Source organism: Ischnura elegans, chromosome 8 (assembly GCF_921293095.1).
Source record: "Ischnura elegans chromosome 8, ioIscEleg1.1, whole genome shotgun sequence".
In the NCBI taxonomy this organism is placed as follows: domain Eukaryota; kingdom Metazoa; phylum Arthropoda; class Insecta; order Odonata; family Coenagrionidae; genus Ischnura; species Ischnura elegans.
In genome coordinates, this window is record NC_060253.1 from 49,361,611 (window position 1) to 49,387,218 (window position 25,608).

At 37.6% G+C, this 25,608-nt stretch overlaps 1 protein-coding gene across 1 annotated transcript in view; it reads left to right on the forward strand.

Moving 5' to 3' along the window:
- LOC124163316 (tetraspanin-18-like) overlaps positions 1 to 24,537 on the forward strand; it is a 106,863-nt gene extending 82,326 nt beyond the window's left edge. Inside the window, exons 5-8 of the mRNA XM_046540132.1 lie at positions 16,938 to 17,012; positions 17,152 to 17,259; positions 17,794 to 17,979; positions 20,765 to 24,537. Of these exons, the coding sequence (XP_046396088.1) occupies positions 16,938 to 17,012; positions 17,152 to 17,259; positions 17,794 to 17,979; positions 20,765 to 20,908 (513 nt within the window). The 3' untranslated portion in view covers positions 20,909 to 24,537. The remainder of the gene's footprint in view (positions 1 to 16,937; positions 17,013 to 17,151; positions 17,260 to 17,793; positions 17,980 to 20,764) is intronic.
- Positions 24,538 to 25,608: the final 1,071 nt, after the last annotated feature.

Genomic DNA, 25,608 nt, shown 5'->3' on the forward strand with positions numbered 1-25,608 from the left:
TCCGTCAGCGACGCGAGTGGCGACTTTGTAAACCCATTTAAATGCGCGGTGGGCGATAACACATTATGAGGCCGAATAGGGTAGTTTCCTATTATTTTTTTATTGCCTAAATCGAAAGATTATTACTCCTGGAGTACGTATTTCTTGCTTTTAGATTTTTAAATGACGATATCTATTTTTCGCTATTAAATGAAAAGGGAAAATTTTCAAGCGCGCGAAAACGCGACGCGTAAGTATTAATGCCGGGAAATCTCTCCGTGTGACGTATTTCTGGTTCCCGCTGCCGCCCTGTGAGGTGACCTTGAGGCGAGGCTTAGCGCTGATACGACGCAGACTGCTAGCGGGTAGCTGAGTACCCTGCTGGCTGGTAGCGCTTGGCTTAAATAAGGATTATTAATACCTTATCAAATGAAGAAAACTTTCCGACCTTAGCCAGTTTTAATAAGTGATTATTAAGACATGTTTCCCTGAGCTCTGCGCCTCATGCATGCATTGGTAACCTCAGACGATGTATAACTCCTATCTTCTCGTATAGAAACTAGGTCCCTGTGACCTCACGTGGAGTGGCATCGCATGGGCGCCAATCTGGCCCTTTTCAAATGAGGATAAAAATGGACCATTGTCATTCGTCTAAACCGGTATTTCTAAAAAGAATTAATTTGTATATTATGAATACAGTAATGGTGGGTAACGAATCGCAATCAATGCCTTTCGTTTTCTTTGATGAAGGAAACTACCCTATTGAGGATCCTCTATTGTAATATTCGTGCCATTACGCTTGAATCGAATCTTCGGATTTTATTTCCCCTGATAAAATGCCCCAAAGTGTGAGGTGTGGACAGGGAAAGGAGCTGGCCCCACGACCCTGAATGTGAGAAATCACACTTCTGTCGCTCAGAGTCCTCTGGATGGCAGTTCTCTACACTACTCCCTCATAGGGTCTTTGTAGTGTATTATCAACAATCCAGAGGACTCTGCTGTCGCTTAGCCCGTGCTGCGCTCTATCCTCACCCATCCAAACCAACCCTCCAGTCTTTCTGTTTGAAAATCCTATCAAACGGAGGAGCGTGGTCACCTGTTTTGAAGAGCACTCGGCCACTGATTTAAGGGTTCCGAATTCAAATCCCGGGTGAAACTTATCGACATCCTTAAAATACCTCTTACAAGTATGAGGTTGCTCAAGGAAAGGAACGAGTCCTGACCAGAAGGTTAGAGGTCGCCAGTGGCGTAGCTAGGAATAGGATTTGGGGGGAATAAGAGGGGATGGGGAAGGGCGACCTCCCACCCCTCACCCCCCCTCCCTCTGGGAAAATTTGTAAAAATGGCATGCCTGCAAACATATATTACACAATTTTAGCACTTAAAATTTGCGTTTCATTAAAAGGTTACGTTAAAATTTACTATTTGTCAAAACTAGACGATAGTTTTTGATATTATTTTTATTTCTCTGAGGCTTTGGGGGGGATCTATTCCCCTCATCCCCCCCCCCATAGTTACGCCACTGGAGGTCGCGTTAAACAAGAATGTCACGCGATTTCATGGGTAAACTATTTTTCTTCATTAATGAGTGATACTTAATTCATGAAATCAGGTATAAGTACGTTCAATACGTAAGGTCTCCGTTTATGTATATATCACGATTAAAATTTAGCGGTGAAGTGGTTAAAAATAGTCTTAGGCTGTAAGATGTACGTGAATTGAGATATGGATGATATTCGCTCCTCTTAAACAATCATACTAGTGAATGCACAGATCTGCAGTTTTGTGAGCGCTCTGCCGTTCAAATATATTTCATTTTATCTAAATTTATTCTTTCCCTAACAATATTTAACACGATGGAAAATTATTGATCGCCGAAAGCGCACGAGAAAGAAACATGTTTCATCTGGAAGAAAAAGTGAAAATTTTCGGAAGAGTTGGTACTTTTGCGATTCCCTAGCCTCCCCAGCTTGTTGTATTCGTCAAGCGTGTTGTGGAAAGGATTTCGGATTAAAACTTGAAGGAGATGTGCCACGTCTCTCTTCTTAGGCCACACCTCGTAAGCGCGGCGAGAATGTGGGATCCAGCACAGAAATATTTAATCCGTGAACTAAATAAAGTACTTAAAAAAGCTGCGCTATTAAAAAAAAACGTTGCAAGCGAGCATTGAAAGTTGCTCAGCATCAGCTCAGGGATTCAACGTGGGATACGCAAGTGACTCGTACGGCACGTGGTAGACAGAGATTGCTTAAGCTTTTAAGAACTGATATCTTTCAGAGTGACACTATGAGCGTCATTTTAGAGCCAAGTGCTAAGGGAAATGAATACTTGCAATTTTCCGCATATTCTTCACGTTGAAGGTGATGTTGTAATATTGAAACCTAGGTAGTAATGAATTTTATAATCGTGGACAATGGCAAGTTTGAAGGCTTATTATGGATAAATTTCACTCCATTAACCAAGGAGACTGCATAGAGGAGGCCTAATTTCATCCCATAGATGGCTCATTTCTGTTTCCATTTTGTTCGCATTTTAATTGGCTTTCAAAAATGTCCGCGGCGCATTGATGTGCGCAATGCGATCCATTTTTTCCCAATATTTTATATAATGTATGTTATTGCGACGAATATCTTCGAAAAGTCAATATTTCCAGGTCCGATACAAACGATGACATAAGAGAGAGATTTTACTACGGCAAAAAAAATCGATTAATCGAAAAAAATCGATTGATCGAGAGATCGATTTATCGAAAAATCGATTTTGACCGTCATTTTTCTATCACTAGACGTAGAATACTTCACGGGGAACTGGATGTCGTGTTGCGAAGTGAGGGGAGTTGATCTCTTAGGTCATCATCGTCTGCTCATCTTTCAAGTCACGCACCAGCCATTGACCACGTCGTAACCCCTCTCTCTTAGCAATCTCTCCTCTCACCTCTACGTTCACCTTGACCCCTCTATTCCGCAGAATACATTCACGATAGGTTTAAGCAGGGCCGGAACTAGAGCTGGACATAGGGGCCCCGGGCGGTAGACTTCAGGGTGCGGCAAAGTTTGGAAATTTTCAACATTATAATTAAATCATTCAGCAATAATTATTCATTTATTAATTTTGAAACAAGAATACAGTGGATCCTGGATAAATCGAACATCAATGTACCAGCAAAAAACTTCCAATTACTTATCCAAAAATTCTAATTAGAGAAGTCCTTGATAAATAGGTCCAAGACAATAAAATTCATATTCCCAATCAAAACTCCTAATAAAATTGACACTCTTGAAATATAAATACTTCGGTAAACGCCTATTAACAAGATTAAAGTAACCTTAAAACAGGAATATTTATTTCAACAAACTACGAAATAAAGTATATTAACATTTTTTTATATCATCTTAAAATGCCCTCAGCAACATCCATGGGCGTACCCAGCGCGGGGCAGGAGGGGGTAGCTGCCCCCCCTAGAAGCAAAAATCGCAAACGTCTTTAAAGAAAATAATATTTTTTCAAGCAAATAATTTTAAAGACTAATGAAGAGCTGTTACACTTACCTTAAAATGTTGGTTCATTAACTTTTTCCATGCTTACATCTTACGTATAACTTGAGCAACCATGGATTCCCCCCCTCCCCCCTAGTTTTGATCCTGGGTTCGCCCTTGGCAACATCTGAACTGCTGTGCACTACCAACTTAATTCGTAATCGTATACGTTTAAACAAGATGTAATTTTTGACAATAGCGTTAGCAAAGCATATTTTCCGATGGATTCACCGTTATTATGAGTCGTAGATTATAATTTATACCTTAATTTGACATACCAAAATTTCGAATTATGCATGATAAAATTCGAATTTTCCACGATTTTTTTAAAGGATTGTTTGAATACAAAATGCTAGGGATCAAGAGAAGTATTCGAATTAAAGAATATTTCGAATGAAAGAAATTCGAATTATCCAGGTTCCACCGTATTAATAAAACGTCTTAATAGTATGCATTCGGTGTGTAGTTTCAACTGCCGCATTTCAAAATAATAGTTTATTGATGTAGTGTTGTAGTATATAGTGGTGAGAGAGGGTGGGGAGAGATGGAATGGGGGTGGGGGGGAGGATGAGGGGAAGGGGGACGGCATACTGATCTTGACAAAACTCATCCGGCCGTGGGTTTAAACTGAATTACGTGAAATGTAAATACACGAAGAGTAAACGACAATTTCAGGCGATGTGGCTTCAATTGGAGCTATCATTTCCTCTTCATTGTCAATAGTCATCAATCCTTAGGCCTGAACCGCACGATCATCTTTTTCGTCCCTCAGAGTTATAGCTCCAGCGAAATATTTTCATAAGAGGGATCGATTTGGCATGGTGGCTAGAGTGCTGCCTTCCCATACAGATGGTCCGGGTTCAAATCCCGGCGTTGGCAGAGATTTTTCAGAAGCTGCCTGATCCCTAATTTAGTGCTTTGTGGAGGGAACTACAAGCACAACACTCCGTCCGTCGGATGGGACGTTGAGCCGTGGTCCCCTTGGCGCCTTTCGTTAAGAGCAGGCTAATGCCCACGCCGGATTTCTCTCCATCTCCTGGCACAAATGACCTTAACTGTCGGTCGCCTCCTCCAAATGCGTACCGTACCACAATAGGTTTACAGGGACCAGAAAAGTGATCGCTCGTTCCATCATTTTCTGAATCATATGGTCATTCCCACCGTCCCTTTTTCCATCCTTTATTCCGTAACTCTCCGTATTTACAACTGTCATTCAATTAAGAGCCTAGCGTGGCGTTACAATCTCAGTTAGAGGCCATTAGGTCTGATTGTCCGAAGAACAGAACCAGCGATGGAAAAAGTGTGTGATGGAAAAAGGGATGAGATTTCCATCCCTGGAGACACCGCGGAAAATGATTGCGCGAAACGGTAATTTTTCCGCCATCATTGGAGCGATCGATGGAGCTATCCCTCGAAAGGCTGGAAAAAATGATCGTGTGATACAGTTTTAAGATTGGTTTAACGCAGCTCTCCACTCAGTTCTCCCATTTGCTAAATTCTTTTAACGCCTGCATAATTTTTCAGCCTTACATTCTCAATCTCCTGCTAAGCGTATCACGCCCGTGGCCTATATCAGCTGTTCCTCCCTTCCACCTGTTCTTCAGTGATGATTTTCATTAGACTAACGGGTCTCATGATATGGCTGATTTAATTGTCCCGTATTCTACCCAAGGATTTCAAAAGACTTCTCACCTGTTCATGTCAAAACTTCCGAGTTACTCATACATTCTATCCATTTGATCTTCATCATTATTCTGTGGCAACGCATTTCGAAGGCTTCCAACCTTTAGAATTTTGGTAAAATATTTTTTATCCAAGTATGTCATGACAAAGCTATTATGGCAAGTTCCTCATTATAATTCAGCTTTTAGAAAATGACATCAAAGCTGAAAAAAATTTGCATTATGAGGAGCTTGCCTTATTATCTAGTTATAGCATACTACGTTTAGTTTTTTTACCAATCAATCTATATATTCTAGTGTATGGGACCCATTTACCGTGCAAACACAAGTATTGCAAAAACATAAGAAAAATTCGGTTTCTCTAATCTCTCGTACAATATAGCACGAAAGACCTAGTTTTTTAGTATTCAATGGACACAGTGTTGAAGCCAAGAGATAATATTTTTTAAACTTCGTGAAAATTACATTGCCTTTCCTAAAGTGGGAACATTATTAGTGAATTAATTAATTAATGATAAGGACTAACGGCCAGTCTCACACGTCCGTAAGGGTTAAGTATAATTTTTCTCGGAAGAATTCACGACGACAGTTTTGCCGCAAGGCCTCGGCGTAATGGAAGTAATTAATTTCGCATATCGCGTCATTACTAATCGATGACACCCTAATTGGGACGCCCATAACATGCGATAGCAATCAACTGCAGACCATGCAACTTTGGAGGCTAGAGCTGAAATGACGCCCAGTGGCGGATATCCTGATGTACTCTCCAGGGTGGATCATTAAGGGATTAAGTGTCGCAAATCATTTCCCCTACGTTGCCGTACTGAAAACATTTTTCTCTAACTTGGAGTACGTAAAATATTTTTAAGCATATGGTTTCGGTGTCCAATTAAATATTGATGCGTTATTCGCAGATTTTTTGGAATTCTGGGTATTCTCAAGTGCTTTTCTCCATCATGGCCGAAAATAGTCTGTTAAATATTTTATTTTCACCGTGGTTACAAAAACATAGTTCAAAACATAATATTTACATTGGGAGCTACAGAGTAAAACTTAATATTTTTATCGATTTTTTGCGTTGTCTTTCGCTCTTTTGGAGCAGTTTAGACGAATTTGGAAAATTATACCAAAAAATAAATATTTGTCAGACCCTCCAGAAATATTGGCGAAACCCTATTTGCTTGTATGCATCTATTAAGGATAGTTTTTCAAATTAATTGTCAAGAGCAATTGAGGTGTAATTTTATTTTATAAAAGCTGAAGCGTGTTTCAAATTAAGTAGATGTTGTTGCAAAAAGACTCCTTAAACCTCGCATCATATAGGCAAATATCTCTGCTACACCCTTTTAGTATGGGAGAATGTTTCTATCATACAACCCTTCCATTTACTCCCTTCGAAATATTCAAATTACACATAACAAGCACTAATTTTTATCTTGAAAATTTATTTTACTATTAATGTATGAATGTTTGATTTAAAAATCACGTGCTGAAATAAAACATAAGATTACTGTCATAAAATATTTGCATAAATTGTACGTTTCCAAGCCCTATTTTAGGTAGTAGGGAATGTTGGCGGAATTTTATGGACTCTTTTAGCTTCTCTTTTCCTACCTCAGCCTGTTTTTTCCGTGGACCCACGCGAATTGAAGATGGAGCTCGAGCGTAGCCTTTTCTGCTGAATCGCTGCAATAAGTAGGTAAAAAGTTTGCTTTATTGAAGCGAGCACGCTTTGAATGAACCACGTGGGTCAGAAAAAGGGTCGAGGGTTTTCTCCTTACCCTCCCCCTTGACCACCCATCTTAAGGCTGGGTCATAGAAAAAATTGCGATAAATTTTCACTGTGCACTTTTCGAAAAATTAGTCTTGGAAAAAAAGATTTGGGGGTTTTAATAGAAAAAATAACGCGCGATTAACGATATCTATCGTTCTTCTGCAGAAATGAGAACATACTGCCGCACAATAGGTATTGGAATTGAGTTGAATTGTTTCTTAAGCCTTCAGGAAAGTATTTTGGTCGGTAGAAAATATACATGCAGCATCATTAAAGAAGCTATAAATTTCGTTTTCATCGTCCTTAAAGTTGGCGTCATAATTTTTTAATAATAGCATTTTGGCTTCGTTGTCATTTGTTTCCTAAATCCGCCTGATTTTTCGATAAAATATTTTTTTAGGCTACGGGCGGCTGTTGTTAATATTATCCGATTTAAGAAAGTACCGGATCTGAGACCCTGACCTCTGTCCACAAATTTTAATCATTAGCCTCGACTGCAGTAAAACTTTGTGGGGAACGGGCTTCCAGGAGGTTTTGGGGGGTTATGGAATATCCCTCCGTGGAAGTTGGGTCCGTCCGACCCCCCCAGAAATAAAAAGAAATAAATCCTGGAAATAGTGATTTTAAATCATTTTTAACACATAATATACCTAATTTTTACCCAATTTTATACCCCATCACGAGAAAAAAACAATATATGGTTTAATTGTTTGGGTAAATGGTAAACAATCCGCTTTTCATTGTTTAATTACGCTTATTAATTATAACCTCATTTAATTCTATGGAATACGTATCTTACTCCTCTCTGATCCCACTTAACAATTATCGGAGGTGGGACGCGTCCTGTTACCCATAGGATCGAAGCCAGTGCTTTAAATAGTTGCGAGAAAGCCAAAGGTTAAGTATCCCTGGGCTAGTAGTGTCCTGACGGATTGAATGGCGGGCTGTCGCTACTAGGGAAAAAAATCGGGAGGGGAGCACTGAAGCCCCCAATTCCCCCATCCTGGCTACGTGCTTGAGCCGCGTCTATCCCTACCCCTGGAGGCAGCGTCTCCTTACCACAGCATCGCCTCCTTCCTTTTGTCCTCCCCTATGCATTTTATCTTCCTGTGGTACGGGCGTGATAGTGACGGACTTACGAGCCTGGCCCCAAGAGTGTATCCCCGCGAGCCTGACTAGGGTTTCGTTCCAAGTGCCGCGTTCAGCGATACCCATTGTTTCTAAGTAGCGCATGGTCCCATTGTTGTGAAAATGCTGTCACCCATTGATGCGATGTGACTTTTATACGGTGTTTGCCTGGTAACTGCACTCACCGGGAAACCATAGAGGAGAGACTCCGCTTTAAAAAAATATATATTTTACTTATCGATAATTAGAGCACAGAAACTTGTCCTAATACTATAAAACTCGCTTCCGACCAGTGACTGACTGACTGATTCACACAAATGATTGGTTTGAACGAGGTAAGATAAAAAAGTTATAGAATCGACCCCCCTAAAAATTACCTGAAACCCTAGGAATTTTGTCGAAATACTAAATTTTCTATGTATGACGGTGTGCCAATTGCCTCCATACCTCTATTTTTTGGGGACGTCTGGAGGTCAAAAAATATTTTTTTTTCAAAAATGTCAATTTTAGAATCTAGACCAAGTGATACGTCGAGAAATCAATTTTCAGACCGATTAGGGCACATTTAATTTAGGCCCGATAGTGCAACTTCGCCAGTATTTCATGATTTATTATCTCAACAACGGATGGAGATACGTTGTTGCGATTTGGGGGCATTGACCCCCGAACATTCCAAAAAAGTAGAGGCATGGAGGCAGTTGGCAACACTATAATAGAAAGAAAATATTAGTGCTTCTAGAGTTTTTCCTAGGGTTTTCAGAGTATTTTAAGAGGGGGTTGATTCTATGACTTTTTGTCTCGTATCTCGTCTCGTGCACCCCTAATATTTGTATGGATCAGTCAATCAGTCAGTGGCCGGAAGTGGGTTTTTACAGTGGTGGATCCAGGGGGGTACAGGGGTCCCCACCCTCTCCCCAAAATTTCATCAAACATTTAAAATTTTATTAATTAAATAGTTTAAGTATCCTTAAATGACTAAAATTGTTCGATTTCATGTGTTTCTAAAGGTAAAAACGAAATTTTAGGCCCCTAAATGCGTAAAAATATGGGCATTTTAAAACTTTTACTCGGGAGATTCTCCATTCTACAGGGGGGTATTCCATATTCCCCGGACCCAGTTCATGGCACCCCTCCAAATTTAATGCTGAATCCGCCCCTAGTTTTTTTAGTATATGGATTCGCGGTAGTCCACTTGGATCGAAGTTTGCAGTGACGAAAGTTTGTGAGTAAACAGCCATCCCTTGTACTGTGCCTCATGCTAGTAATACCAGGGTTCGTCGACCCTTCCAGTGCATGCATTATCCCGTCGCGTGCTCTCCTTTCAATTTAAACTGCACTTCGTTCTTCTGCTCAGACTCGAATTACACCCACGCGAAGTCGGAAGCCCGGCAGTAAATCCCCTTCGCAATCCTCGTCTTCTCTTTTTTTCTCCATCCTCGCAAGAGTGGGTATTCACTATTCATGCGATGCCCCTGGCACACGCCGCTTTCGTCGGAAATCGAAGTATAGCTTGCTTAGCTTAATAGTTCGAGTATTACAGGAGAGGATTCTCTCGTCGGCCGCTGAATGGCTACCATCGATCTCGCATTTAAAATGGTTTGCAGAAGTCGCCACTCGCGTCGCTAACGGTTAGAGCGATTCGAGTTTCAACGAGAAATGAACTATAACTAGGGCCAGTGGCGAAGCGAGAGGGGGGTTTTGGTGGAAACCCCCCCCCCCCCCAGAGCTCAGAGACATTTTATGTTTAATCCATTTTACTTAATTGGATTGATATTACTTATAGAATAGTGTAAGGATTAATAAAATATCCTTCAGAAAGCCGTAAAATTCACCATTTTGAACTATTTATCTTAAAATTCCGCAATTTATCAATCTCGCACCTACCGCTACCGCATGTATGTACGTTATGAAAAATTACTTATCTTGTCCTTCAATCTAGATTATTTCTACCAAATCGACAAAGAATTGATATAAATTAGGAATTTTAATGGGTCCAATTTCGGTATTTGAGGGTGATAAGGGTTCTAACAGCTCCACATGACGAGTCATCTGAAAATTAATTATTTTCAAGCACTATGGCGCGAAGGGTTTGAAAGTCACTCTTTGATCTTCGCCATTGCGTGTGGAGAATTGTTCTGCATGATCGCATATGTATGTCCAATTAGAGTTTCTCTTCTTCTGCTTCATTTATTCAGTCTTTCGGGACTCAATCGCGGATTAAACTTAATCCATGGTTCGAATCCCGGTCATAGCAAATTATTTTTCAATTATGGAGTATCCACGCTTGTTGTGCATTTTCGTATTACTCCTTACAGGTATATCGCTTACTGGTTCTCGGCTGTTTCCTTAACGTTAGTCTGAATATTTTAAATACTGTGCAAATCTTACAATCTTGCAAGCATACAACATTAACATCGTTTCTGCTATTCAGATTTGGAAGGGTAATGTGTGGAAATAATAACGAAATTTCCTTTTATTTTAGGTGGGTGGAGCGTATTCTTGATAATGTACATAATTATGTGACTTCTCACTCTTGTTTATTTCTTGATTTCCCACGATTAAGGGAACAAACATTATTGTTATTATTATTATTCTTTATTCCACAAGATTTACTTGGAGGTCTGCCAGCGTCGGGCCTTGCCAAGACGCTGCCTCAAGTTACAATTCATTTAAAAACAATCTAACTGTTCTACATGTATCCAGTATTACAGATTTTTGAATGTTATATATTGTGTTTCTTTTAATTTTTAATTGTTCAATTCCAAAATTTAGTGATGAATGTATTATTCCTGTTGATGATATTACTATGGGGATGGTGGTGACCACGTCCTGTTTCCAGATAGTTTTTATTTGCCTTGCGAGGTCTTGATATTTTTGTTTCTTTTCCTCGTATTTCTTCTTAAGGTTGTGGTCAGCCGGAACTGCTATTTCAATTATAAAGGTCTGCTTTTCTTTTTTTTAAATCCAGATTATGTCCGGTCTGTTATGCTGGACAGGTTTGTCTGTGTAAATTGTGTTATTATTATTATTATTACATAAATTGTTACAAGTCGACCATAATGTCGGGTGGTAACATAAAATCAGGAAGTACATAATACAAAGAAACAGAACCAGAACATATATCCATGATAAAAATAATACCCTTATTCTAATCTCATACAACTAAGAATTTAACATTATCCCAATAAAACAATTTAAAACAATCCATTAAATACATTAATTCTAATAAAATACAACTAAAAAATGAGCATTGACCCAACTTCAAACTCTTTCTTTGAACCATTATGTACTTAATTAATAGTTTAGTGCTTCACACTTCTTCCTAAATATTTTGGCATTTGAAGGTAAGATCTTAAAAATCACTTCAGGTAGGTCATTCCACTCTTTTATTCCTCTATGTAGATTGTTGATGGGTTAGTTAACTTAAATTCAATGCTGTGTCATGAGGCATGATAAGAATTACCCTAAAGATCAGCTTTGAACTCACAGATCTTCTTAGGAATCTAGACCCGAATCGAGTGATGAAAATTACTCGATTGTTTCTTCTAAGACGAGTTTATGCATAGGAAGGAGAAGTGAGATGAAGATGTAAGATTAGTGCTGAGAACACCGGTCGAAAGTGAAATCAAGATATGTTCGTTCATCTAGCTGGGTTAGCGAGAAAGCTCCATATAATGTTCCGTAGGGAGCAAATGAGGCAAACTAAGAAAATAGATGTAGATTGTATACTCACTCTGCGATTGTGAATGGATAAGACGTCGGCATTGCGAATGAATGGTAGATAGTCGAGGGGAAATCATATGAAAGGAGTTTAAAGAGGCTGTTCGGTGGAGTTTAAAATGATGCCAAGTAATTGGTCAGGGAAGGTGGGGAAGAGTTTGATGCTGGAATCAAGAGTAATATTTACTAAAACATGAAAAATTAACATTAACTTATAACTTAAAATAACTTAAAATATTAACATTGGCATAATTTATAATAAAATATTGTTCTGTTTCGTTTCACTGTTATTTTTGTAGAGGTTTAGTCGCTTAGGTTCAAGTCTTCATTTTCAATTATTTTAAGTTTCTTCTTTCATATTAACTATATTTAACCTATGCCAATGGTATACTATAGCTATTTTAAAACATTCATTACCCTTAAAGGGTTTTAAAGAGCAACCGGAGCAGTCTTTACACACGCCTTCGGCGCATCTTCAAGTCTGGGAGTCGACTTGGCTGAGTCATCCGAAGGCGGACGCGGTAGAGATTAGTGTTGGCAGAAGAACTTCAAAAAGAGGCGAATTCGGGCGTGAGAGGAGTAAAACCGCAAGCGGAGAAACCGCGATAAGTCTCCGACCGACACGCGGGAACAGAATTAAAAATTTCTGAGCCTCTCGTTTAGGAAACCCTAATTCGCCTTTGCCTCCCCTGTAGGGCTACCTTGGCTTTAGGGAAATTAGGGGCTTAGGATCATGGGGATTGACTCCTCAATACGGATTATAGCTCGCCGACTCGAGCGCTGGGATTTCTTTTCAATCACGCGAGTATGTAAACAGATATGCCTCCACGCATTACGCTGTTTCGAAAAAAATCGATATTTCTAGTATCGAATTCCAGTAGCACTCAAAAGAAGCGGTTAAACGCTGGGCGTGAGTTCGTTCGCGTTTCCTTGATTTAAACATAGAAGAGAGTGTGTGACTGGGGACGATTACTTTTTCGTCTAAATCAGCGGTTCCCAATCATTTTTTCCTCCCGCATCCCTCTATATGTATAAGTATATAGTACCCCCAAATATGTAACGTGCACATTTTATTACATAATTTCAGTACGGGTAGGTGACACTTTTCGTTATAAATTATTGTATAAATAGAAACTTTGTTTTAAATACTCCACATAAAATGTATACATATTTCCTGATTAAGAGTTACTTAATTCCTGGCGTCTGACATGACCACCGATTGGGAACCGCTGGCCTAAACTAATCATTCCATTTCATCTGCCGAAACCTTTAACACCAAACTTATCATTTTTACGGGTACTCTCTACTTTCTTAACCGTAAAGCCTACATTTTTCTTTGTAGTTTTAATTTTGTTGACTTTTATTTATTTTAATGGTACATTTCCTGTTAAAATATTATTTAATTTTATCACGTATAGAAATGGAATTATACCGCCTGTCTACTTTAAAAGAACGACATCCGTCAAAATGATGCGGTAAGCGATTCTATTTTATTTGTCACGGTAACGCGTTTTTTTTTCAGGAAATCAGTACACTATATAACGTCTGGCCATTTCATTATTTTAGATCGCACATTTATGCATTTAACATTCATTATTTGATTTGGAATAGAAATAAGCAGCATAGCTGATCTAAGTAGTGGCGTGTGGTATGCCAGGGCAGGAAAATCAGGAGCGACGTGACCGCTGTATATTTTATAATTTTTTGTAAAATGAATTGTAAATATATACTGGATTGTATTGATAAGTAAAGGAAAATATTATATTCAATGAAGTTATCAATTAATTTTAACATAAACGAAGAAATATTTAAAATAATTACTACCAGTCAAAAAGGCGGGTAATGGTCTGCGATTTTGGGTCTGTGGGTGAACGATCCCATTGGAGCTTATTGTAGATTGTCCTCTTTTCTACGTCCGATGTTCTCTATATCACCATCTGGGGCGGTGCCGGGTGATTGGGGGCCCTCGGCTGGGGCTTTTGGGAGTAGGACCCCTTACAGGGAGATTCGGAGGTCCTCTCCCGGAAAATTTTAGGAAATTGGATGGATTTTGCCGCTATTCTGGCTATTTAAAACCAGATAAAAATTAATAAAAAATAGCAATGTCCTAAGAAAAAATATGATGAAAGGTGATAATTACACACCTTATAAAATTAAATAATGTAATGTGGCCCTATATCTATAATTAAGTGAATTTGTCCCTTAGACCTGCGCTGAAATATAATAAAAACTCTAAAATAACATTTTTGAACAACCCTGTCAAAAAATCATCAGTTTCTCTTTTATCTTCTGAAAACTATATTTTTATATAATCTTTTGAACTGAGTGTGCATACAGTGTAAAACAACTAATTAAAAAACGTAGAATTTCAAAATTATAAAAAAACTTTGGCTCAAGTAATTTTTTTCATTCGAGTCATTTTTTATTACACCTATTACTGAATATATATAAGCAAGGAAAAATCTCACTCGACACTCACAGCCCTGTAGACGATGACCGAATCGGACATCGAAGCGTCGGTAGTTATACAGTTCCTGACCCGGTGGCGATCCCGAGAACATTCCACGACTCTATTCACCGGAAAGCACTAAATCTTTCTTCTGTTTCTTACGCTTCACGATAGACGCGAGCGTTTTGCCCCCCCCCCCCTCCTCAGCTCGGGGCCCTCGGCAATACGGTGGTTTCCTATTATTTTTTTATTGCCTAAATCGAAAGATTATTACTCCTGGAGTACGTATTTCACGCTTTTAGATTTTTAAATGACGATATCTATTTTTCGCGATTAAATGAAAAGTGAAAATTTTCAAGCGCGTGGAAACGCGACGGCTAAGTATGAATGCCGGGAAATCTCTCCGTGTGACGTTGTTCTGGTTCCCGCTGCCGCAAGTGAGGTGACCTTGGGGAGAGGCTATGAGCGCTGATACGACGCAGGATGCTAGCAGGCAGCCGAGTACCCTGCTAGCTGGTAGCGCTTGGCTTAAAAAAGGTTTATTAATACCTTATCAAATGAAGAAAACTCTCCGACCTTAGCCAGGTTTAATAGGTGATTATTAAGACATGTTTCCCTGAGCTCTGTGCCTCATACATGTATTGGTAATCTCAGATGATGTAAAACTCCTATCTACTCGTTTAGAAACAAGGTCCCTGTGACGTCACGTGGAGTGGCATCGCATGGGCGGCAATCTGGCCTTTTTCAAATGAGGATCAAATTTACCATTGCCATTCGTCTAAACTGGGATTTCTAAAACCAAATAATTTGTATATTATAAATACACTAATGGTGGGTAACGAATCGCAATCATTGCCTTCCGTTTTATTTGACGAAGGAAACTACCCTATTGCCGACCAGCCGATCTGGCCAAACAGACCCTAATCACCACGTCCTTTTATTGAATCATCGATTTCATCCTCGACTGTATTGAATGTTTGTCGTGTGCGATTTTAATTGAGTTTATGAACAGTCGTAAATATTTTGTACCAGTTTCAGAACGAGGGGTTGGAGGGAACGAAGGGTCTTTGTAATCGCAATCTCGCCTCAGTATCGGCGTTTGATTATAATTTTTATTATATAATTTTCAGCGCTGAGGAGAGAGGTTTGACCCTGCGAGAGATGCAAATGGTTCCGTGGCCGAATGGCACTTCCCGTGCTTCACAATGTCCCCACCTTCCTGCCCCTCCCCTGCGGATTAAAGTGCTTGCGAGGTTTCCGTCGGAATTCCACGACCCCTTGGGAATTGAGGAAGAGTAGGGGGAGGGTATGAAGAAGTGGAGTTATGCGCCCCTTAGTTCTGGGAATTAGGCAATGCACTTTATAGGCGGGAGGCAGAAATCGGAAACTTTTCCAGGAAAAACTCGAAAAGAGGCCGCATAATGTCGAGTGATCACCTGCGAATTGTAATACTTATATTAGATAAGTATCTTGGAGTTAAGGTCTTGAAAAAATTGAAATGCAATTTTTGCCTACAGGGCTTTTTGTGATGTTTAATGATGGTGACTATATTATCAATGAACATCGCTAAAAGGCCTAATGAAGGTTTAAATATAAACCGAAACGTTGGCAAAAACCGTTGGTATAGTTACCATCGTTAAAAATTACGAAAACGCATGATGAAGGTTTAAAGATAAACCGAAGTGTTGTCGAAAATTGTATTTTAATTTTTTCCGGGCCTACACTCCATTATAAGTATTCAATATTTAATATGTATATAGGTCATTAAAAGAAAATATAGTACACACAGGGTCTGGAATTTTTGGAAGTAATTTTAGGTTGGGGAAAAAGAAAGAATTTGTTTTTATTGACGGGATTAGCTCTTTGAAAAATACATAGGAATACTCGTGAAACGTGATGCATAATATTCAAACGTAAACTCAATGGTAATTATGTTGTAATACATTAAATAATAGATCAAATATTGTAATTGGAGACAACGAGTTCAAGAAATAATTATGGTAAAGAGAGACAAGTAGATATCAATTAAGGACCTTACACAAATATGTACCAGGATAATTGAAAATTCACATTATACTCCTATGTTCTTTTCCAATATTCAATCTGTTTTGCATTACCTTATGAAAGTGCAGTCTTTTTATCTGTCATCTTAGAAAAGGCAAAAGTGCTTAAAAAATTGTGCGAAAAATCCACAGAGGAAAAATCATTCGCCTCGACCGGGATTTTTCCTCCTTGAAGTATGATTCTTCCTTCGTGGATTTTTCGCACAATTTGTGCATTGTGGGTGACTCCGTAAAAGTTATCACCGCGGCTAGTTCCGGTATGCTTAAATAATGATTTTATATGACGAGTATTTTGGTCAAGAAAAAGAAAATCCACGCCTTTGCTTTTTTTATTTACTAGCAACACTTTCAGTCTAAATATTGTTCCTTTGTTGCTCTTAAAATTACATAAATTAGAGTTTTGACTGAGCTAGCTGGCTAGTATTTTCACCTTATCTGTCATCTGTAAATAGTTTTATGTTGAGAACCAGAATTAGTTCATATTATTAATTGAGAACCTATTAGTTGTGATTGAACTTTATATAAAAGTTTTTTATTTTTATTTTTTGGATTGATTTGGAATTCCACTCTTCCACTCATATGTTTCCTTGATCTTCCTAATTTCAGTATGCCGTCTTCCTCTTTTTGATTCTTATCCTGGAAGTAACAGCCGGAGGACTTGTTGTTGGGTACAGAAAAGAGGTTAGTATCATATGGGCCTGGTATAATTAACAACTATTTAGAAGTTAAAGCCTTTTTTTTCATAAGCTTGCTACTTCATAATATATTCAATGATTATAATTCATAGTAATGCATTTCTTGATTTCTCAATTCCTCAAAGGCTGAGGACCACGCCAGAGATGGATTGAAAACAACCATCAAGGACTATTATGCGACGAAGGGTAAAGAAGACACTGTGACATTGTTATGGAACTACGTAATGTCTCAGGTATGTCATTTACTCACCCATTATTCCTATCAAAAATTGACTTGCAGTTGCTGATGAAGTTGTTTCACCATTATTTTGCAGAACCGTGCAAAAAAGAGGGGGACAATTTTATGAAATTTGAAGTTCTTCTGCACTTGTGTTAGGACTTTATTTTTTTTCTATTACCAATTTTCTTCATTGAATTTTATATCACGTTATATACATTTTTCTTTTGGAGTTGCACCAGTTAAATTTTGAAGACTGTATCTAAAGATGATGAGCTTTTCTATCCGTGTACTGTACCATTGATACAATCATTTCCCAAAACTGTAAAAGGAATTTGCTACAATAAGGGTGCTTTTGGAGATGCACCACTAATTTTTGTGTAACTGATAGTCCTCAAAATTTAAGAATGGATGAAAACTGTATAGTAATGCAAGCAGACATACAGTAAAAAAATCCTTTTTGTAATATGCATTCAGATTGCAATTTTATTCTAATTTTGTGAATCTATCGTACGTTATTTTCTACTCACATTTCTTGCTTATAATTCAGTTTTCATGCTGTGGAGTGGATAATTACAAAGACTTTGAGACGTCTGAGAAATGGAGACTCGGAAGCAAGACAGTTCCAGAGGCATGCTGTGTTCTCATCCCAGATGGGCCCGACCCTTCACTCTTCAGCCCAAGAGACCCAGACTGCCCCAAGAATCCCACTGCCTCCAATTCATATTATGAAACTGTAAGTGTACAGCTGGGTGGCCCATGACTCTGCGGCGTGTTTGTCTACTACTCTTGACTTTTTGAAAGGTTAACATGTGTGCATAACGGAATAGAGTAAAATCCTATCCCTTTTTGCCCACATCCTGGTGATGTTTGAGATTCTTCAGAGCTATGCAATCTCTGCTTGAGTGCTTTGGGGAGGGGATTTAAAGTATAACACTCCATCCTTCCAATGGACCATGATGCCATCATTTAGAGCAGGCTGATTCCAATGCTGGGTTTCTCTCCACCCTTCCCTTCTACTACATACTACGAACTATGCAAATGACGTAAGCTGTCCATTGCCTACCCCAAAACCTTGTTTATAGAGTAAAATGATTTTTTCCCTTTTGGCATTACATTTACTATCACTCAATCACCTGGTGACCTTAAGGTTTGTTTGGATAGGTGAGGGTAGAGCTGACCCCTGACTAGGCCGCAGGCATGTGAATTTCACACATTTAGGGTAAAGGGGCTAGTTCCTCAGTAATACCCTTGCAAGGCCATCTCGACCTGCAAGGGTATGGATTTGGGGTTTGTAGAATTGTTCTAGAACTGCTCTTTTTTATGATCTGAAACTTATTAATGATGAAGAAAGTTTATCAAGTGATGCATGCATAGTGTTTTTGTGGATCTAGCTTTCTAATCATGGGTTCCAGGCTAATTCCGAGTGACAAGGGAAAACTGGGGAATCAGGGAATTGTCATTGAATTTTCAGTACTGGATCTTGTGGATTATTTGTGAATTTTGGGTTGAAATTGGGAATTTTTAAAGCATCATATCAAGGGAAAATATCTTCATTTTATGTATATTATCCACCATGAACTCTGCAAAGTAAATGACATGAATAAAGTAGTAAATTGGGGACTAAAATTTTGTTTGGCTCATGGTTTCGTCAAACTTACTTCCAACAGAACAACAGATTCTCTCTTAGCTTTATCAAGTGTTTATAATAATTTTACTACATTCTTTCACTTTTTATAGACGTGAATAAACACTCAAAAGCTTGTGTAAAAAGTGAAAGAATCTACATGCATGAAAAAACTGCAAAATCATAGCCTAGAAAACATTATAAATATAGCCTTGAAAACCTGGAGTTTTGCACAAATTAATATAATGTCATGAATGGTTAGTTGTAATTATTCTTTTATTTATGGAATCTGGAATTACATACATTATGTGCTCTTGTTTCTAGGATTGTTTTTTTTAATGTGAAACTTATTAATGGGAATGGAAGTTTCTCAAGTGATGGTTGTCCCTTGCATGGTGTTTTTATTGTAGTCAGGGGCAAAGTGATTATTGGTGAAGTTATCAGGTCGGAAGTGGTTACTCGATGACCCCAGTGGGGTGTTGAGGTCAATTGTCCTCGAACAGTAGCTCTGCCATTAAAAAAAGTGAGATGAAACTATGTATTTTAGATAGATTTTTTTTAGGCTAAAAGGAAAGACTTCATTAACGGAAGGAAGTGCTCATTGAAAGGAAGTGTTTTTCACTCCTCCTTAAGTCTGGGTAAATATGGTTGTAAGTGTGCCTGGACTAGCCGCGGTGATAACTTTTACGACAGCCACCTGCAATGCACAAATTGTGCCAAAAATCCACAGAAAAAAATCATTTGCCTTGATTTACCAGGATTCGAACCCAGATACCCCGATTTCCACTGATTTTTCCGGTTGTGTCCACAAATATCCACAAGGAGGAATGACACCTTAACTGGCTAAAGCACTCAACACGTTGCGTACTGGGGTATTTAAATTCCTAGGAATGCCGATTCTGGAAATATGTGCCTATTAGGGCATAATGCCTTTGGTTTAAACATGGCTAAAAAGCTAATGTTTAGAATATAACTTTACTCAATCAAACGTTATGATGTATCAATTCATTATAAATAGCGAACAACAACTGAAAACGTACTAACGAATACGTATTGTACGCTTTAAAATTGTTTAGGTTGACGCACCTAAATGACGAGAATCTTCGTCATCCGTCCGGAACATTCGGGAAAAAAATGACGAGAATTCTCGCCATCCGTACGCAACGTGTTAACAGGAAATCGGGGGATCAGAGTTCGAATCCTGGTCAAGGCGAATGATTTTTTTCTATGTGGATTTTTCGCACGACTGGGTAAAAATGTCAACAATTTTATCTATGTCCACGCAAGAAAGCCAACAGTCTTGCGAAACTTAAATATATAATATAAAAAAATGAGGGCTCAAATTTTTCTTGAGACGAAGAGCTGCAAAACCTGGTCTATATAATCTTGACTTTGAGAACAATCGCTCATAATACACATTGGTACACTGGGCTATTGGTAAAAATTCAATTCAATTCAATTTATTCAGTCACCATAAGCATATGAATTATGCATGGCTTTGTCAATATATTACATGTTTTACATTCCATATAAATAAAAAAATATTATGCACAATATCGAAACAATATGAAAAATACAATACATACAATTTACAATTTTTTTTTATTATCATATTTCAATTATACATTTAAATTAGTTTCAATTAGAAAATCATCTACACTATAGAATAATTTACATGAAAGTAGGTTTTTCACAGCACACTTGAATTTAAATGAACTTTTGATATTTTTTATATAGGTAGGCAATTTATTGTAAAACATAAGTATTCCATGCATTATACATGTGCATTGCCTGGGGCCTTGCTGGGCCAGGGCCCTGGCAGGTATTCCTGCCTGCTAACTGTGACCAGTCCACCCCGACTGTGGAGTACACTATGTCTGTTGATTATTTGCAGGGATGCTACCAAGTCTTCCTGAATACGTTGAACGAGCGCACGGACATTGTGCTTGGAGTGGTGGTCGGCCTGGTACTCATTCAAATCATCGGGATATGCCTCTCGTGCTGCCTCTACCGAGTGCTTGACAGTTACATCAAGTAATTCCAACTCTCCTGTAGTTGCTGCTCTAGAAATCTCCTCCAGAGAAAGAAATCTCCGCATGTTTCAAAACGTCATGTGTTCATCACACGTTCATTTCTTCAACACCAATGACTTTCTGAAAGTGTAACGAACAATTTAGTGTGTTGAAAGAAAACGAAAGCCATTGGAACAATTTCAAAATGGTCTTGCCGCTCTCGAGAAAGTGTGGACGAAGTGAAGCCTTCTTTCAGTTGGCTTTGTGTGTGAAATTGCCCGTCAGTGTTGCCATGAATTAGGTTGTGTATATGTTGTATAGCCTTTGTTATTGTTCAGCCAATGCACTCGTAGATGTGCTGTTTGTTCAATTTTTGCCCCCTCTGCCATGACGAAGGTCGATTGCAAACACAGTAATGCTTGTTTGTGCCTTGGCCTGCTGCTTTAGAGGCATAAATGATGGCTTACTTTTGTGACAATTATTTTTTGTTTACTTTATAATACTCATATATGTTATATTCAGGTACGTTAATTAATATGTATCTTAGGTTTTTTTGTAATTCCCTTTATAACTGATGACTGTGAGGGTCAAAGTATTTTTCCTTTCTGAGTGTTTGTATGCACATATTTTTAAATGTTTCTAAGTGTGTTGCTTATTTTAAGTACCTATATTGCTTTTATAAATTTGGGAATTAAATTTTAGGAATTGTTTACAATATTTTGAAATTTTATGCAAATGTTAGCAATGGTAAATTTAACTTTATACAACTTCTAAGGTCCAGTACTGGTGCCTATGCTTATTGTATGAAATGTAATTACTAATTCTTTCAGTTGTATGTATCGTTAGTGAGATTTTTGCCTATAACTTTTAATGTATTGATGGCATTTGACTTTTGTCAAGCATTTACTTTTCTTTAGTTCGGAATTTCCTACATTGCGAGTCATGAATGAACATCATGCATCGAACAATGCGTGATTATCTTTAAGTTCTCTGTAGAAAAGGATACATTGTATCTTTTATTTTGACTCATAGGTTTTTAAACTCATTATTGCTGATGCCAATGCATAAATTCTTGCTTAATGATGATTAATGTTAGCACATCAGTTTTCTGATGCACTGATATGTTTGAATCTCACTTCAGACCTGATATATAGATCGTGATTAATACAGCAAAGTCACAAAGTTAATTATGTGATGGGAGCATGAGTTTGTGGGAACATATTGAAAGCTATGAGCTGTGTGGTCCTTTCTTTTTAGAATAGAAGTTTAGGCAATTGATTGACAATACTCCTCATGGTGTGTAATGCTACCATATAATTTGAAAATGAATCAAACATATAGAACCCATTAACACTGCAAAAATCCCTTGTGAAGTTGATGAATTCCCTATCCTACATGGATGCATTTAATAGAGTACCAATTCAAATTATATTGAGTAAGTGATGCAAGTATAGTTTTTGAAAATGTAATGATTATATCAACTTGATTTTTGATGTGAGATAGAGTAGGATATGTGGAAGTTAATGTAATTTTTTTGGAGGATATTTTATTTTGGCCATTAAATGAATATTGGAATGCATCACTATTTTGCTGATGCTCTTTTGTAATAAGAGTGATAATGAGAGCTGAATTGCTCAGTTGTTTTTAAGTTACCATCAAATGGAACTTGGTGTGTGGAATTATCTGTGCAATGTGAAACATTGAACTCTTGTAAATTAGCAATGGCCGAAAGGTTATCATCTTTCTCACTAAATGGTATTTGGTTCGTAAAGCTTGGGTAAATTGTGAAAAAATATTATCTGTATAACTCCAGGAAGATGGGTAGAGTCTAAACATCTGGCTTCTAGAATGATTGTGCTGAAATTACCCGTAAATGAATAAAATGACACTGATTAGGAATTTGAAAAGAATTTCATACACCTATTATATTTGATTGGCTAATTTTTAAAGTAGTCATTGAATAATTGTCCCCCGGGAAACCAAATGTCAACCTTGAATCTAAAAAAATTAAAGGAATACATATTTTCTGATGAAATATAATTTGATGCTTTCCCGGTGAATAATGTGGGTAAACTTGTCTTGGGATCCCCACTGGGTTAGATTTTTACCCACGTATTTTCTGATGCTAAAATTTTACTACACAAAAATCTTCTAGATATTAATTATTCTTAAAATAAACTCCATATAAGGAAGTATCAATGGAAGGATTTGATCACAAATACTTAGTAACTATTAATTTTGAATGATAAGTAATTTTGGAATCCTTTAATTGAGTTTTTCACTGGTTTCATCCTGGAAATGCATTTGGTAAGGTGGAGAAAGGATTAGTTAAGTTTATCTATGAATACATAGTATATACATGAATTTCTTACATTCTCTTATTCTGGATAGAATGACTGTGAAATTATATATTTTTAACGCAGATTTTTTGGTTCCTTTTGTAAGAAGTAAGTGAGATTGTCTCTTTACTAGAAGATCTTGTACACCCTTGTGTCAAAAGTATTTTTTTTAGCATGATAAGGCAGTGAAAAATAGATAACTTAGCAATACTATGTAGCACATCCTCATTTTATATAGGTTTTGGGAAATGGATCGAAATATGTACCTAAAACATACTGTTTTTGGGTTTGATATAATTTTGATGAGTGGTAATTTGATGAGAAAAGAGCATTATATTTATCGGCCATAGAGTTAAGTATTTTCAGAATTGTTTTTAGAATTACTCCATAAACACTATAAAATTCATGTTGGTATAAGGTACTGAGAGACTTTCTTTAACTACAGCATTTATTTTGGTGAAGACCATAGTTTTTTTATAATTATCTTTCTTTAATGTTGTTACAAGGTATTTATAATCTCAAAATTTTCTCATTAGTTTTATAAAAAATAAATTTGTATCAAAATACCATGTGTTCAACTTCACAATTGTCCCTTACTTTTTATGGAACTTTGATATTCATAGGTTCATATCTTTCCATTAATTTTCCATCTATTGGTGTTGTGGTAGTTGAATATTGAGACTGGAAGTGGGATTTAATGTGTAATTTGGTGTTGAATTATATAACCTTGCTTTAATAGTTTAACGCTGGTCATAAGCATCACTGGAGAGAGAAGTAATGGCAATATGGAACTTTTAACTTCGTGTAAATGTCTGACAATCAATTACTAGTCATGAAATTAGGTAATCCACATTATATATTTAATTAAAGACCAAATTTTCTACGTTGTCTTATTTCAATAGTTTTTTCAATTTTGTTGGACTTTGCAAAATGAGTAATGTGTTAATGGTTTTCACCACCAAATATATTAGAAGAGTATTGCCTTTTCTCAAATTACAGCATTCAAAATGTGACATTTTTGTCATATTCTATGGTTGAAAGATTTTGTAATGCTGTTTGCTCAACCCAGTGGTGGCATATACCTGGTTCAACTCTGACCGTAAAAAGACGAATTTTTGCTGACAAGGCTCAATGTTCTGCAGAGCGATGGGTGCAAGTTTGTAGTACTCCTTCAAATAGAATGAAATATGTATTTGAGTTTGTTCCAGCATTGTGGGCTGAAAATGTATGCAGTCATTTTCATTGTAAATCTTTTGTGTGATTTCATGTGTAAATGGCACAATATTTTGTCAATAAACCAAGATTTTTAGTAATAATTGTGTTGTATCTTTTATCATGTATGATTTAACGGGCCTGAATGAAATGAAATGCTGTTGATTCTCAGGGTTGCCATGTATACCTCACTCAAAATCAGAGCAATTGGGATTGTCAATGAGGACCTCTGAGGACTCTTGCAGATCATGAAATGAAATGGAACTTAGTAACTGAAATCATTTCTGAGCACTGAGACTCTCATCTTTGAATATGAAATAATTTCAAGATTATCTGGCATATTATCTTTGATTTTATTTAAATTCTGGTTCTTACCTTGATCTTTGATCAGGGAACTAAATCTTGATGCAATCTTTTTATAGATATTTACCTTGTAAATTGCCATATTGTGTGCATTCTATTGATACCTGAGTCAAGGTAATAGGGTGGTTTCCTATTATTTTTTTATTGCCTAAATCGAAAGATTATTACTCCTGGAGTACGTATTTCGCGCTTTTAGATTTTTAAATGACGATATCTATTTTTCGCGATTAAATGAAAAGTGAAAAATTTCAAGCGCGCAAAAACGCGACGCGTAAGTAGGAAAGTCCGTGCGCCGCATTTCTGGTTCCCCCTCTCTCCTTGTGAAGTGACCTTGATCGAGGCTCTGAGCACTGATAGGACGCAGGATGCTAGTGGATAGCCGAGTACCTTCCTGTCTGGTAGCGCAAGGCTTAAAAAAGGTTTATTAATACCTTATCAAGCGAAGAAAACTTTCCGACCTTAGCCAGTTTTAATAGGTGATTATTAAGACATGTTTCCCTGAGCTCTGTGCCTCATGCATGCATTGGTAACCTCAGACGATGTATAACTCCTATCCTCTCGTGTAGAAACTAGGTCCCTGTGACGTCACGCGGAGCGGAATCGCATGGGCGCCAATCTGGCCTTTTTCAAATGAGGATAAAATTTGACCCTTGCCATTCGTCTAAACCGGTATTTCAAAAACCAAATAATTTGTGTATTATGAATACACTAATGGTGGGCAACGAATCGCAATCAATGCCTATCGTTTTCTTTGATGAAGGAAACTACCCTATTAGCAAAGTTAATTCAGAACTTTAAGTGTGTATATATTT